We start from the raw sequence: 15,818 nt of genomic DNA, 5'->3' as shown, positions 1-15,818 counted from the left end.
TCTATATTATTATAATATTTAAATTAATATTTTAAATTTTAAATTAATATTTATAATATTATAATATTATTATAATATTTATAATATTATATTATAAATATTATATATTATATATTATGTAATATTATAATATGTATAATATTGTAAATATTATATTATAAATATTGTATATTATATATATTATGTAATATTATATTTATAATTTATATAATATTTATATAATATTATATTATAAATATTATATAAACAATAATACAGTATTAGTAAGTCTAGTAACTTTTGTGGTAGACATTTTTGACTATTTCAAAGTAGCAGTCATTTACTTTGAAATCTATATAAATCTATACTGTGTCTATTCATCAGTTTCGAATAAAATTTGTAATTTATTAAATGATTTAAACAATTTATCAAGTTAAGCTACGTTGCTTCTTTCTATTCGTCTTAATTTTTCTTCTGTCATTAAATGAAAATTAGAAAATTTGCGACTGTTACGGACAGTAGTTTGAACTTTGGTGTGTAAATAAATGGAAGTAGGAATGTAATTTTGATTGCAGCCAAGTTTAACCAGTGCTGCCGCCTACGTGGAGTCTCGTAAGTTGGTAACAATGGACAAAACTACTTTTAAAGTTCGACAGAAGTGATCCATCATAGAACAGGGCTCGTAGAAAGTTCGAGAACATTGCTCGTCCCGACAATGGAAGAATTCGCAGATCTGGTATGTAGGTCAGCCGAAAATTTTTGTTGGGTCGCATCGATTTGTCTGATTCATGGTTGGCGCTCGCATAGTTACGTAATCCAGGCGACATGGAAATTCGATTGCTCGCAATTACCGGCTCTGTTACGTTCAGGAAAATTCCAACAAACTTCCGCAATAGAACTTCGATTGCACGGACTTGCCTGGAGACAAATAGTTGTATAATTCGAATCCAAAATGATTCTCTTCTCTGCTAGTAATTTTTCGTTTCCCTTTTTTAATAGGAGCAATCCAGAGTTCATTTAACCAAATATTGACTAAAATTTGCTTCGAATAAACGAAGATCGTACAAACGGAGTTCTACCGTGCATCTCAAACATTCACACTTTTTCGTGGAAATTAAACAGCGGAATTAATAATGTTCAACCTCAAAATCTATTTGCAAAAGTCAACGATGGATTAAGTTCCATCTGTGAAAATCATTCAAATATTTTCATCGACTTGTAAAATTTAACTTTATCAAAGCAAAAAGAATCAATCTTCGATTTGAAACCTAATTTTATCATAGTACATAAAATGTATGAAAACAAAAAGCCAGATCTATAAAACCCAATCAGTGGGTTTAAAAATCTAACATTGCCATTGTGCTTGAATCATTTAGGGGCACGCAATTTTAAAGAAAAAAAAAATCTCTGCCTGCAGAGAATTTTTTTAAATATAAAAAAGAGGGGGAAAAATGTTTGTTTCAATTATGAAACACAAAATAACTCTTAAAATGATAAAACAGTAATATTTAAATAAATTCTTTGTTACAGAGTGGGGGCATGAATAATCCCACCGTGCAACTAACGTTTTAAATGAAATTCATCGAAACACACCTTTTTCTCCAAAACAAAGTGGATTAAAAAAATATCCCGCCATGCATTAACTGTAAAAAACAAAATGTGTTTAACAATTTTAAACCAACCTTAAAAGATTTAAGTAATTTCAATTTCTATTAAACTGTCTAGTTTTCACGTGAAATTTAAAATTCCGCGATATCGCGTTGTAATAAACGCCCGCGCACATGCTGGTTCGTCAATTCCCCTAGACGTTGTGGAATAACTACACCGCGCCATCTATACCGGCTGTAAGTCGACACCTTTCGCACGACGTGACGGTTCATTAGTTTGTAGCAAGGCACGTGCGATAAAGTTTCACTGGAAGCGGCATAACGCGTGCAACTCTGATCCTTCGTCGTTGAACACGCCGAACGGGATTAATTGTTCGCGTGGGCCTCGTCAACGAGGCGTGTAATCGGCCGGGGGGCCCGCCGGCAACTGGCGCGCCTGCCCAGTGACGATCGGCGCGCGCAACGCGTGAATGCAGCGCGCATGCGCCGGGCTTCCCGCGTGGGGCCTCGAGTTTCAAACGCAGCGCGCCAGCGCTTAATGGAAAAAAAAAAAAAAAAAGTAACCGGACACCAAGGGAGCTGTAACGTGCACCGGAGGACCATCGAATGTTATACTGCAGTTCAATTATCCGACAGTCGAGTGACCCTAAGCTGAGCGTAATTGTTTCGCGCCAAATGGCGCGACGTATCGATGACAGAGTCGGCGATCGTGGGTTGAAAACGAGGGTCACGGCTAAAGTGCATGCACTTTTATACCGATACGCGTGCATCGCAGGTGACTCACGGTCTTTTGACGGAACGTGAAAATTGAGAAGTGGAGCGAACTTGCCGCATTAACGAATACAAAACACTCTTCTGAAATCGATATCGTCGTTTTCTGGCTGTGAGATCGGTATAAATAAAAGGAACGCTGTGGGGACTGAAAGAGTTACGACAGGTTACAAAGTTAATTCATTCAAAATCGCCGAAGAACGATGAAAGAGATGGCCAGCGTTGATTTAGGATCTGGCCTCGGCGAGGAAGTTATTCGTTTCGGAAATAAACAGCGCGCAGATTAGATCGTGGATCCCCCACAGAAGGGACATAGACGTGGGGGTTGAGCAATTTTAGGAGCCGGAGTGCCTCTGCTTCCCCATCCAGCTACAAAAGGGGGATCGCGAAATCTTGTTTTCCATGTTCCGAGAGAAAACTCTGACACGTGTCGGCGCACATCGTTCCTATCCTTTGTTCGGCGATTACAATGGCCCTCGCGCGATTCGAAATGAATGAACCGAATTTCGGGGATGCTGCCTGTTTCTCAACTGTCCATGAGGATATCCATCGAGGGTGAAACGTGACCACGTGACGTGGAAAGTAAGAGCGAGGAAACGCGTACGTAGTGGTTAATGGAAGGATAATAAAACATCGATGGAGTATATCGTTTCACGAAAAACAGATCCCAACTGCTTTGACTAGAAATAATCCTAACCTAATTATTTTAATATCTTGTTCAAACTAGGAAAGTAGTATTTATAATTTTCTGCAGTTTCTCGGCTCGAAGAAAACCATCATCGTTCATTGGCAACGATCATTGGCAACTCAACAAATCTCGTTCCTGCAATATCGCAAGCAATATCAACGGAGCTTCAAAAACACAGTCATCGTCGTTTGCCAAGAACTCGCACGCGCCACGGTATGAAACATTTCGGCGGAACAATGGCAGCGATTTCAGCTCGTGAAACCTCGCACGAAGAGACAGAGAGACGAGCGAGAAATAGGGTTGGGCCGAGGGGTTGCAACGACGACGAGAAACGAAGGCAAGAACGAGAGCGAAAAAAAGAGAGGGGTTTCCCTTTGGTTTGGACGTTGCAAACCGCAGAGAACGTTCGGTTACTTCCGCGAAAGCATCGACAGAGGGTGCAGACCGGGGCCGGTAATTGAAATTTCTTTCGGGGAAACCCCTGCTGTCGCCCTTGGGCCAACCACCCCCCTTCGTCCCGTTTCTCTGCTCGCTTTTCGCGGACGTTGCACCGTCGCCCACGCTTTTAGCTACTAGGCTGTGTGCACGTTTCCCTGGCGTCCGCGTGAAGGGGAGGTCGTGGCATTAACTCGCTATACACGGTGTCGCCAAATACTAGATTTTATACCGTCGACTGAACGAAAGAGAAAAAGAGAAACGAGAAAGTTGCACGTGTATCAGGACACTGTGTATCAGGATACTTTGTTATTTTCAATGTCCAGTATTTACGTGTTTTAAATACTGGAAGCTGTTTATGTTTCATAGTACAATTTATAGAACTGCGTGTGTGTTTTATATAGTACAATTATGTATATATAGATAAATGCATAAACGAACAAATGGGCAAATAAACGTGAGTTTTTATATTCCAACAGTTTGTGATATTTCATTGTTCCAAAAAACAAAGTATAATATGTAAGTAAATGCGTGACTGTGCTTTACTGGCAATGGAATTGATGTGATATTAAGTGACGTAAAATCTGCGTGTTTAGTGAAAAATTAATTACTTGGAAAGAAGCACATCTTGAAACAGCGTGCAAAGAAAACGAGTCGCCCAGTATATTTTGTAGTTCACAAGCCTCTTCAGTGTAAGGAACTTCAAAATTAAATTCATGGCATACTTCACTTTAATGAACCTTCATTTTCAAAATGCCCTTGATGAAAGCTTTCGTATCTTCTCTTTCGCATTTTTTTTTAATAAGGAATATTCAAGTTCCTCTGGAATAATGGATGTTAAACTCTTCGTCCAATATCTACCAATTAAACATGCTAACTCATCATAAACTTTTACACGATTCTAAGAAAAACTTTCACGTTACAGTGTCACAACTCCACAGATATAACTTATTTAATTAGTATCACAAATTTGTCCAAACATTGTATATTAATGAAACTAACACATCCATTTAATTTGGTAATTCTAACTAGCTAGAACTATCCAACTAAAGTTAGACCAATTTACAATCTTCCAATAATTATACAATAATTTACAATAATTTAATTATATTTCTTCTAATAATTTACAATCTTCCATAGAAATTTTATACATTTGAGACGATTTATTTTCAGAGGCTTGAATGATTTTTAATAAAATACGTAAATCGAGGCTTTTGTATTATAAATTTTGCTTTCGTTAATTTCTTTGTTATTTTCAATGTCAAAAATGATCTAAAATGTTCTCTCTAACGTCGATTAAAAGTATTGTCGCACAGCGTGAAACAAAATACGAGCCGAATAATCGTTGTTCGACGTGTTTTAGCAGCAGTGCTCGAAAATGCCGGGTCAATCCGCTCGAAACTCGAAAGGACAATCGATACTGGCAGACCACGAGGGAATTCCCTCCGGAGGTCTGCCAATGGAGACGACGCGGCTCTGAAACTGACCTTTCGTAATATCGATTAATCGGTCGTTATGTAACCATCGCGACACAACTGATCAGCGCCAATTGTTTTTCCATGTTGATCACTCCGCCGTGCTGATTTAATTCCGCCTCGAATTAAAAACGTCATTTTCGGAAGAATTTCGAAACACGAGAAAACTCTAGCGATCATATAAAAAAAAAAAAGCGTGTTTTCCTTGGTTAATTAATGACAATTAATCACGCTTCATTCTGTTCCTCTTTTTTTTTTCTTTTCACTTGATAATTAATATTTAAATGGCCAAAAATAAGCATTTCACTTTATTTTCGAGTCAGTCAAGGTAACATTTAATTATATTCTCTACTACATCGGAGGATACAATAAACTTCGATTTAAACATTTAAAAAAAGAATGTACTCTGCAATATAATCTAACATTTTCATCGGCAAGTAATCATTGATTGAACTTTAATTATACCTCAGCATCGGCATAGTTTCGCGCATAGTTCAACCTCTCGCAAGAAATGTGAACTTTAACGAGGCGGAAAGAATCGTACATTACTCGGAAATCGTATTATTCCGAAAATGAGGGAAGTAGCACGCGATACGATAAGAGGTAATAATCAACTTTACTGCCCGGCGATGATTACCAGTGGCAACACTGGAGGATAGCTCGCGGCCGAAACCACCCTCCGATATGCAAACAGGGCTATATTCGGGTTAAGAGAGCCCTCACGGATACGCGCGTTTCGGTTTCTGCATCATTCGCGAAATTTACTGCGATCTGCACGCAATACCGTGCCCCACTGTGTTATCGTCTGAAATGATTTACGTTCGTGTCATCCCCTTGCCCGTTTCCAGCTGCTACGCACCGAATATTCCGACAAGTTGTCGAATGTTCCAGCTGCGGAGGCGATCAGCTCTCCGAATGAAACTTCAAGAGAAACACTGAGGCAATGAAATTTAGCTCGAGCATTAAAACGGAGATTCGCGTCTATTTTTTTTTTTTTTTTTTTTTTAGAAATTACACGTGAATTTGAATTATAATTCCCGAATTACAATACAGTGCGACGTTGGAATTTAGTCTGGAAGTTAGCGTTGATTATTTTCGCCAGTGGAAATTGGGGATCGGAACGAAATGAAATTAATGCACACGGCTTGTTTGTACAGCTATCATCGGAGAGGATTAAGACAAATACGAAAATGATTTTTAAGGTCAGGACTATACTTAACCTCGGTGCCGCGTCTGGCACGTCACGCGTTTCTCGGTACAATGACGTTATTTGAAAATACCTTAAAAGATTTAACCTTAAAAACTTTTTTCTCCCCAAGTGGATTTTCCACTGTGGACCTCTCAACCACGTGATCCTCGAATTAACCTCTTGACGCAAACCGAACAGACAGTTAACTCTGTTGGATGTTAAATAACGCCTCCAGCGCATCTATATAAGTGTTTCTTACACAGTGTGATGTGCGTAAGTATAGTTGAACGTGCCACAAACATCAAGGCACTGGCCATACCCATCGAATCAGTAGCTAATCAATAATCTGATTATATCGAATAGACACAGCTGATGACTAGTTTCTTATCTCTAGTTATAATTTTATAACTAATAATTTTATTGTGTAATAATATATAGTATTATAATATTAGGATATATATTATATGTAATTATTAGGATTAATTTACATTTCAATCATTAACTCGGAATATCTTGAAATTTATTCCATAGAATATATCTCAATTCTAGAAGATCCACAGCTTCTCCATTTTTTCACCAATTGTAATTTTATAACTAGAATTTTCGTAATATAATTTTACTGTGTAATAATATATAAGACTAATACCCGTAGTATTAATATTAATATAATATATAATACTATACCCGTAGTATTAATATTAATATAATATATAATACCATACCCGTAGTACTAATATTAATATAATATTCAATTTATTTGCTGTATTAATATCAAATTTATCTACTTGGATTAATTCATATTTCAATCATAAACTCGGAATATTTTGAAATTTATTCCAAAGAATATCTTAATTCTGAGAGATCCTCATTTTCCTTATTTTTTCACCAATTATAATTTTATAATTAGAATTTTCGTAATATAATTTTACTGTGCAATAATATACAATATTATACTCGTAGTATTACAATATTAATAAAACATAATATTTATTTACTATATTAATGTCAAATTTATCTATACGATTAAATTACATTTCAGTAATTCATTAAGTCGGAATATCTTAAAATTTATTCTCAAAGAATATCTCAATTCTGAAAGATCCTCATCTTCACCAATTATAATTTTATAACTAGAATTTTCGTAATATAATTTACTGTGTAATAATATGTAATACTATACCCATAGTATTAATATTAATATAATATTCAATTTATTTACTGTATTAATGTCAAATTTATCTACAGGATTAATTCACATTTCAATTATAAACTCGGAATATTTTGAAATCTATTCCAAAGAATATCTTAATTCTGAAAGATCCTCATCTTCTTTATTTTTTCACCAATTATAATTTTATAATTAGAATTTTTGTAATATAATTTTACTATGTAATGATATACAATTTTACTGTGTGTAATTTTACTGTGCAATAATATACAATATTATACTCGTAGTATATTAATAAAATATAATATTTATTTACTATATTAATGTCAAATTTATCTATACGATTAAATTACGTTTCAGTAATTCATTAACTCGGAATATCTTAAAATTTATTCTCAAAGAATATCTCTGAATTCTGAAAGATCCTCGTCGTCTCCAGTTTTTTTTTCACCAATTATAATTTTACAATTTTATAACTTTCACAATGCAATTTTACCGTGCAATATATCAAGTTGAATGATATTTTCTTTTTTCTTTTTTCATAAACTCGGTCAAAGAATCTGTGGCTGTGACGACGACACCACGTCCAAGAAACTGTCACGAACGGCAAAAACAGCCACAACAAATTTCGTACAGGCGTAATTAGAACACTCACCCTGAAGATAATAGGCTGGCTTTAACCTAAACAGCCCTGGCACCCGTGTAACGCCCTGCCGCGTCGTGTCGTGTAGCTGCAACGCTGCCAAGAGGTCTATGCTATCGTCAGGATCGCTCTCTGTCCTGGATCTCGTGCTCTCTTCCGTGACAGCAACGCTGCTCACCGTCGTCTTTTCCTCTTTCTCGTTTGTCGTGCCGGACACTGTAAAATACACCACCAAACGGATCGATCGTTAATCCTTTTCCAACCTGGCTTGACAATGGCCAGTCATAACACGCCGCTTTGATTTACGAACGGATTCATCGCTGGCCCGCTTCTCACACACACACACGCGCGCGCGCGCGCGCGCAATCCAGCGTTTGGATACAATCGTTTATAAGGAGAATGACGAATGAACCTTTTGACGGGGGAGGAGAGTTTTTGATGAACGTCGTATGCACGGAAGATTGTTTGCTAAAAGAAGGTTTGTAGAAAGAGAGTGGCCATTGGCGAGAGAAGGGAGCAAGATCGAGGATTCTAAGGAGGATTTATTGATGACTGTGACGTATAAAGACGAATATTGATTATTATAGGAGATCTAAGATAAGGATGAGGTATCAGCGAATGATCGATGAAACGCAATTTATTTCGTAGTTTCGAGTCTCCTTTTAACCTCTTGCCACGCACGTCGAGATATCTTTTTGTCCCAAAATTGCAACGCTATCTCAGTTCTAAGTATTGTTTAAGTATAAACCAGGGCGAAACAAATGATAAATTTGTTAAATTACTTGTCAATAATTTCTATCCGGTGATGTCGTACCGACGAGCTCAAAAGGAAAGCGACGAATTATTGTATATTTAATTTGGTCGCTCGTTACGGCCCGCAATCGGTTGCCAGCACAAGTGGTTAACCTAGAATAACCTAGACTAACATTACGATTATCAAATTACCATTAAATTCTTCCCTCTATTTTATTTCTATTCTACTTCCCTAACTAGGAATAAACAACTTTCCTAAACCTATTTTACTTTTATCCTTTTATACTTTTGACCACAAATCAGATTTATCGTCCATCATCATCTCCATTGATCGAGGCCACGTTAACAAATTTTCTCGAAAAGATGTTTGGATCACAGTTGGATCTGAACTCGTCTGAACTCTCTCGAACGAGAGTTCCCATTTCCCGGTTGTTTCAACCCCTCCGTCTGGAGGAACGAAGGAGCCAGGTTCCGCGAGAGTCTTCCACTCGAACAGCAATAAAGTTCAATGGCGTATTTCCACTCGCTGTCCCCTGAATAATGTCGAGTGCCGTTCGACGAGCATCCATCCTCGAGGCGAGAGAGCGCCAAAGAGGCGCGTCGAACGAGGTGGAACGAGACGGAACGAAGGGAAACCGATCGAACCGGATGAAGAAGCGGAGGAGATAAGGAACGGGATAGGGAAAAGAGGCAGCGAAGCTAGCCTCTCGAAGTAGCGTGGTATCGATCGACTCTTCACTGTCGACACTCGTTATCGCTGTTTCCGTCTCTCTCTCTCTCTCTCTGTCTCTGTCTCTTTCGTAAACAAAATCCGATCGTTTCGCTTCGATTTTATATGGAAAAATCCATTTTTAGAATCCTCTCTGTGGGAGGATTGTACTTTACATTGGTATTTTTGTTCTTTTTCCGGAAAAGGAAGAACGACAGTAGTTAACCGCAGTAATAAAAGTACTTCCTACCCACGACTGATCGCCAGAGGATGGCTCGGGTAATTGAAAGTTCTGGCAGGTGCATGATGGATCTCTCTTTCTCTCTCTCTCTCTCCCACCGATGGTTTTCTCGTTTGGCGAGCGGGATGAAATGTTGTTGCACTGTGACAGACGTTTTTTTTTTTTTTATTTTAGATCCAGGCTTTAGATTGAACGATTGGCAGGCAGAATTGATCCCGCGGTTTGTGATTGACTTTTTGGAGCTTCGAGTTCTCGAGATTTTTTTCTCTTACAATTCTCGCATTCTACGCGCTTGGAATCCCACGTTTGAAGCAGTTTGCAGTCCGTTTCCTCGTTTATCCACTTGCGCTGGCAACCGATTGCGGACCGTAACGAGCGACCAAACGAAATATACAATAATTCGTCGCTTCCTTTTTCTTTTAAACTCGTCGGCACGGTACCACTGGATAGAAATTATTGAGAAGTAATAAATTTATTATTTGTTTTGCCTGGGTCCTACAATATCGGGGGAGACAGTGATGTAAGATAGAACGACAGACTGGTAGGCAGAATTAAGACTGGGTAAAGAGAAAAGCACACTGCGAACGGACATTTTGCATGAAAGAATATCTCGGGTAGATATTCGAGAAAGGAAGTTAACTTAATGGAAACACAGCGAGTATCTTACGGATACTTAATACACGGCAGGAAGATTGGCGCCGCATGGGTTATAGAAGAGGCGCTTGCAACCCATTGCGACGACGATCTAATTCCAACTGACCTACTGGAGCTAAGAGTTCCCTGCAATGATTTCCACTTTTCGTATTCCTCTTCCTGTCGCTTGTTCTTAGAATTTCTACTTAGAGTTCCAAACTGTGAGTCAACTTGAATCGCGAAAGTCACTTTTGCGCTGGAATGACGTGCCACGCAAAATTGTAATGTTTTCTCAGTTTTCAGTTTTATTTAAGTAAAAAAAAAAGAAAAAAAATAGTAAACAAAAAAGAACAAATAATAAATTTTATACTTCTCAATAATTTCTATCCGGTGGTATCGTACCGACGAGTTCAAAACAAAAAGAAAGCGACGAATTATTATATACGGTTTGGTCGCTCGTTATGGTCCGCAATCAGTGGTTAACCTCTTGCGCTGGAATGACGTGCCACGCAAAATTGTAATATTTTCTCAGTTTACAGTATATTAAAGAAAAAAGAAAAAAATTAGTAAACAGAACAAATAATAAATTTTATACTTCTCAATAATTTCTATCCGGTGGTATCGTACCGACGAGTTCAAAACAAAAAGAAAGCGACGAATTATTACATACGGTTCGGTCACTCGTTATGGTCCGCAATCAGTGATTAACCTCTTGCGCTGGAATGACGCACGTCGGGAATTTTTTTGCCCCAAAACTGCAATATTTTCTCCGTTTTAAGTATATTTAAATATAACCCAGGCGAAACAAATGATAAATTTGTTAAATCACTTCTCAATAATTTCTATCCAGCGATGTCGTGCCGACGAGTTCGAAAAGAAAGCGACGAAATTACTGTACACGGTTTTGGTCGCTCGTTATGGTCCGCAGTATCAGCTGCCAGCGCAACGTGGTTAATTCTGCATCGCGCGATTAGATTAAAAACTCAACGTTCTCCGGCTCAACTTTCAAACGAAAGTGGTAGGTACGCGTGATCCAAACGAGAAGTTGGGGCACACAACCGCAACGACAGGCTTCAGATTAAAAAGTGTCGAAAGGAACTTGCAACTTTCCATTGAGAAATACCTTCCTTCCAACCTCAAAGTAGTCAAGCGCCAACCTCTCCAACGGCAACCAGATCTCCAGAGGGAAGAGAAAAGCGAAAGGGAAGAACAGAGGGGCAGCCACTTAAAAAATTCCAACGCGAATTCTAAAGGTTTGCTCGTTAATTGACTCGATGGGGTTGCAGGGGGGGGGGGAGGGACTTCAGCGACGAATCAACGGGGCCATTGAAAAGCCGCGAGAAACGAGGGACCAACCGAACGTAAAACAACAAGCCCGGCGAACGTTTCTAAAACGGTCGGTGAACGGGGAAAATTCTTTTTTAATTGCTCAACGAGAGAGAGAGAGAGAGACGAGCGAAGAGAAACTCCGATGGAGAATCGCCCGTTTCCCTTTCATCCGCGAAACGAAACACAATCAGGGGGGGGGGGGGGGGAGAGGGGGTTTTTGCGCGCGAGACGTACTCCCGCGGACATTAATCGGGGCAAATCGTCCGGTAAATTAATGGCGGTGCTGGTACGGCCGTTACTCGCGTCTAAAAGCGGACGCTGCATCTTTTGATCCATTGGCGTACCCCTTTTTTGTCGGACTTCGCTTTGTGTCTCCCGGGGCTAAAAGTCTCCCTTTGACTCGGCGCGATTCCATCCTCTCCCCCGTCTTCTCTCGCTAATTCCACAGAAGTCCTTGTCTTCGACGTTCAAAGTCCTTTCTCGTCTCTCGTTGCTCTCTTAGCTTTTCGAATCGAATCGCGGGGGGTTGCGAGAATTCGCGATTTCTTAACACCATTATCCGATGGTTAGTATTCATTATTTCGCAGCGTTGGAACGAGACTCGTGCTTCGCGAAGAAAAAAAAATCACCGCTCCACTGTTATTTCGCAGGAATATTCGAAATGTTTGTCAGTGATGTGGATCATCTTAAACATCAGCGAGTGCAGAAGACGTGGAACGTAAATCCGCGGGTTAGTTTCGAGCCCCGTCGCCAGAGGACTGCTGCCAGCGACCACCCCTGCCAAGATTACCTCGAGCCAAATTACCGAGGCGAAAATTAAACACCGAAAAGAAACGACAAAGGAACCAGCTGCACCCTATCGACTAACTTTCGTAAATCTTATCGCGGCTCGAAAAGTATCTACTCTGCTCCGAGCCGATTCTTCCAAGTCCCGCAACGCCAACGAAACTTGCAAAGTGGTGCAAAAGAGAGAGAGAGAGAGAGAGAGAGAGAGAAAGAGAAAGAGCGAAAGAAAAGCGACGCGAGGCCCCGATCATCGATTGGTCTCGCAAAGGGTTAACGAACCGAGGGCGAATTTCCGCGAGGCGACGCCTATGCTCGTCCAAGAGCGGCGCTCCTTTTCTCGCGTCCGAAAACCAAACGCGCCGTTCCGCCGCTCTGCACGCGCGCGCGTCTGTATATGTGTGTGTGTGTGTGTGTGTGTGTGTGTGTGTGTGCGGGGTAGCCCGACGCCAAACGAAACTGGATGGAATGGAACGACGGTGGCAGACTGCCGGGCGTCGCGACGCCCGCTATCGAACCGTACGCGGCATTATCGTGCCGCTCGAGCAACAGAGAGGAAACGAGAGAGGGAGAGAGAGAGCAGGGTGGAGCGCGACGATGTGAACCGACTCCCACACGTACACAGTCGCCTGGCCGGCTCGGACACACCGGCCAGATATACCCAGTATACGTAGACGCCACACGGTGACGACGACGACGACGATGATGATGATGATGATGATGATTAACGGTCCCGGCCACACGGATCCCATCGATATTTACAACTGTCCACCTTAAGCGCGATACTTCCGCGTCCGAAGATCGAGAGCTTCAGCCTGGCGAATGATTGGTGATGTCAAGTTCAGTGTGCAATTGGCATCGAACGTTCAAGCGGTACCTACAGGTAACTCGTTGGTTTTTTTTTTTTTTTTGTTTTCTTGGAGAGAAAGATTACCGTTTAACGGTGCGCGTCGCTCTGTCGTCTGTTTGAGTAGATGTCGCTGCGATGTTAACTGCCGATGTCGTACGTTTTCGTAGACGTCCAAGCTAGAGAGAAGAGAGAGAGAGAGAGAGAGAGAAAGAGAGTTTCAGATTGATTGGTTAAGGCTTTCTTCCTTTCTTTCTTTCTTTCTTTTCGGTCGTGAAGTGTTGGTGGAGCGAGTAGCGGTAATGGCTCCGATTGAATAGGTGCTGATGAAGCGGTACGAGGGTCGTATATTATTTTGGCGTTACAAGTGGCACTTTGCACCGCGGCGAATGGACAAGGCGGGATTTTATCTTTGTTCTTCGTCGGACGTTGTTGAATCCTACCGACTCGGCTAGCATCGGATAAATCTTCCAGTGTTTCGGAATCGCGAAACGACTAAACAATCCTCCGTTCAGTGATTTAAACGCTTGGCCATTTTGCCATTTTCAGCTTGGATCAATTAAAAAAAGGTACATTCCTGTGTTGTGTAAAATAAATCAATAAATGCAATTATTACAAGTTGAGATTTACAGTTGGTTTCCAACCGATACGTTTGAAAGCTGTTTAATTAAAAAAAAGAAAAAAAAAAGTCCCTAGACTGATATTCAATCTGTACGTTCGTCTGTTCCCAATAATTACAGCCACCGCGTTCAATCACTTGATTGTCACAACGATTGCTGTCCCAGAATACCGAATCAGAAATCATGATGATACTGAAACACGTGATCCGACGAATGAAAACGTTTCGCACGCGAGGATAACGACCTTTTCACGTTCTCGCGCGCGTAACGCCCACATTTATCATTCGCAGCGCTCCCTTTGCGACACAATCCGCGCCCCTAATCGTTATTAACGTCATCGAATTTCACCAAACAAACTGGCGCACCATCGGGGCGAATTCGTTCCGTTTCAATCCGAACGACGTTGCAACAGAGAGTGGCTGGATTCTCGCGAAAACAGGATTTCATCGGCATCGGCTCGAAGCTTCGTTTTCAATCTCGCATATTGCGTAATTTGAATATCGATTATCCACAGTCTGGCGGAGTTTACAACTCTGGGAATGATTATCGTTCGGATTCACGGCGATGTGTCATTAACGAGATAACGATAATGTCCCGGATAAGTTAGTGAATTAAAAATAGGCGGCTAAAATTACGGACTGTAATTAAGCTGTAATCTCGATTGTTTGACGAGGATAGAGCTATCGAAAAGGCATGCGGATTTTTATATTTGCAAATTTATATATGCAAATTTTGAAAATAATTGAGGACATAGATAGATAGAGTTTGGTTTCTGGTAAATTTTAGATATTTCATTGTCCTGTATATTGTATTATATCATATATTATATTATATACTTATATATTTTTATATATATACTTTATATATATAAAATTAGTATTATTATTATTAAATTTTATATATATAAAATTAGTATTATTATTATTAAATTTCATATATATAAAATTAGTATTATTATTATTAAATATATAAAATTATTATTATTATTATAATTAAATATATAAAAATATATAAATATATTTATATATTTTTATATATATATACTTATATTTATATATTTTCATATACTATATTATATGCTTTGGGTTTCCCGCAAGTTCGTCAAAATCGACATAATCTCGCGACATTTACAATCGTCGTGGCTGTGCTCGAGATCAAAGAATTATAAACAAACGTTGAAATTGTACAGAATATAAACCAAATATTACTACAAAGGCATCTTTAATTCGTGCCCGTGATCAAGTGTTTTATTTAACTTTATTTCGTTCCTCGTCTTGTTACGTTTCTGTAAAGGTAGACATAGTCAGAAGATTCTAGTGATTTTATTCACTTAAAATTAGTTATATTTGATACATAGATATATGTCAGTGTGATACACACACATAGTGAAACAGTGAATTGTAATTTCAATTAACGATATTGTAACTCTGTACAAGGAACCGGAAGCCATGCGAAGCCAAAAGGCAAGGATCAAAAATTAAAAAGAAAAAAAATTCTACGGAATGTATCGGAGTGTACTGAGATTTTCTCTGAATTTCTCGCCAATTCTCCCACTAATTTCCCACGTGAAATCGTAAATACACGCGACGCCCCGTATTGTCGACATTCACGACCGTACAAAAAAGTCGAGATCCGGAGGGATGATTTGCTAATCAGAGAAGCTCGGGAGGGGCCATCAATCTCGCTGGCTGGCTGTTCTGTTTTTGAGCGAGGGCTGCGTGCAACGCGCGCCGCATTTTTCATTCACGACGGTGCGGTCATAAGGAAACGAAACGCGTCGGGCGAATGCCAGGGACTGGCGTCGTCTCGAATCGATATCGCGCGACGTCGTGTCCGGCGACGATGGTGTTCCACGACCAGTTCCATCGATCCATCAGCAGTTGCGGTCGAAGCCAACGGTTTCCCTCTATGGGCTCTATGGGGTGAGGGGGGAAGATGGAAGGGGAAG

The 15,818-nt window shown here is 39.8% G+C and overlaps 1 protein-coding gene across 1 annotated transcript in view; it reads right to left on the bottom strand.

Annotated features, from left to right (window-relative positions):
• The window catches only part of LOC122532355 (protein kinase C-binding protein NELL1-like), a 96,335-nt gene that overhangs the window by 15,284 nt on the left and 65,233 nt on the right, over nt 1-15,818 (bottom strand). The window contains exon 3 of the mRNA XM_043661074.1: nt 7,968-8,171. Within this exon, the coding sequence (XP_043517009.1) occupies nt 7,968-8,171 (204 nt within the window). The remainder of the gene's footprint in view (nt 1-7,967; nt 8,172-15,818) is intronic.

The sequence above is a fragment of the Frieseomelitta varia genome, unplaced genomic scaffold (assembly GCF_011392965.1).
Source record: "Frieseomelitta varia isolate USP_RPSP 00005682 unplaced genomic scaffold, Fvar_1.2 scaffold_450, whole genome shotgun sequence".
NCBI lineage: Eukaryota > Metazoa > Arthropoda > Insecta > Hymenoptera > Apidae > Frieseomelitta > Frieseomelitta varia.
This window is presented reverse-complemented; position numbering and strand designations above follow the sequence as displayed.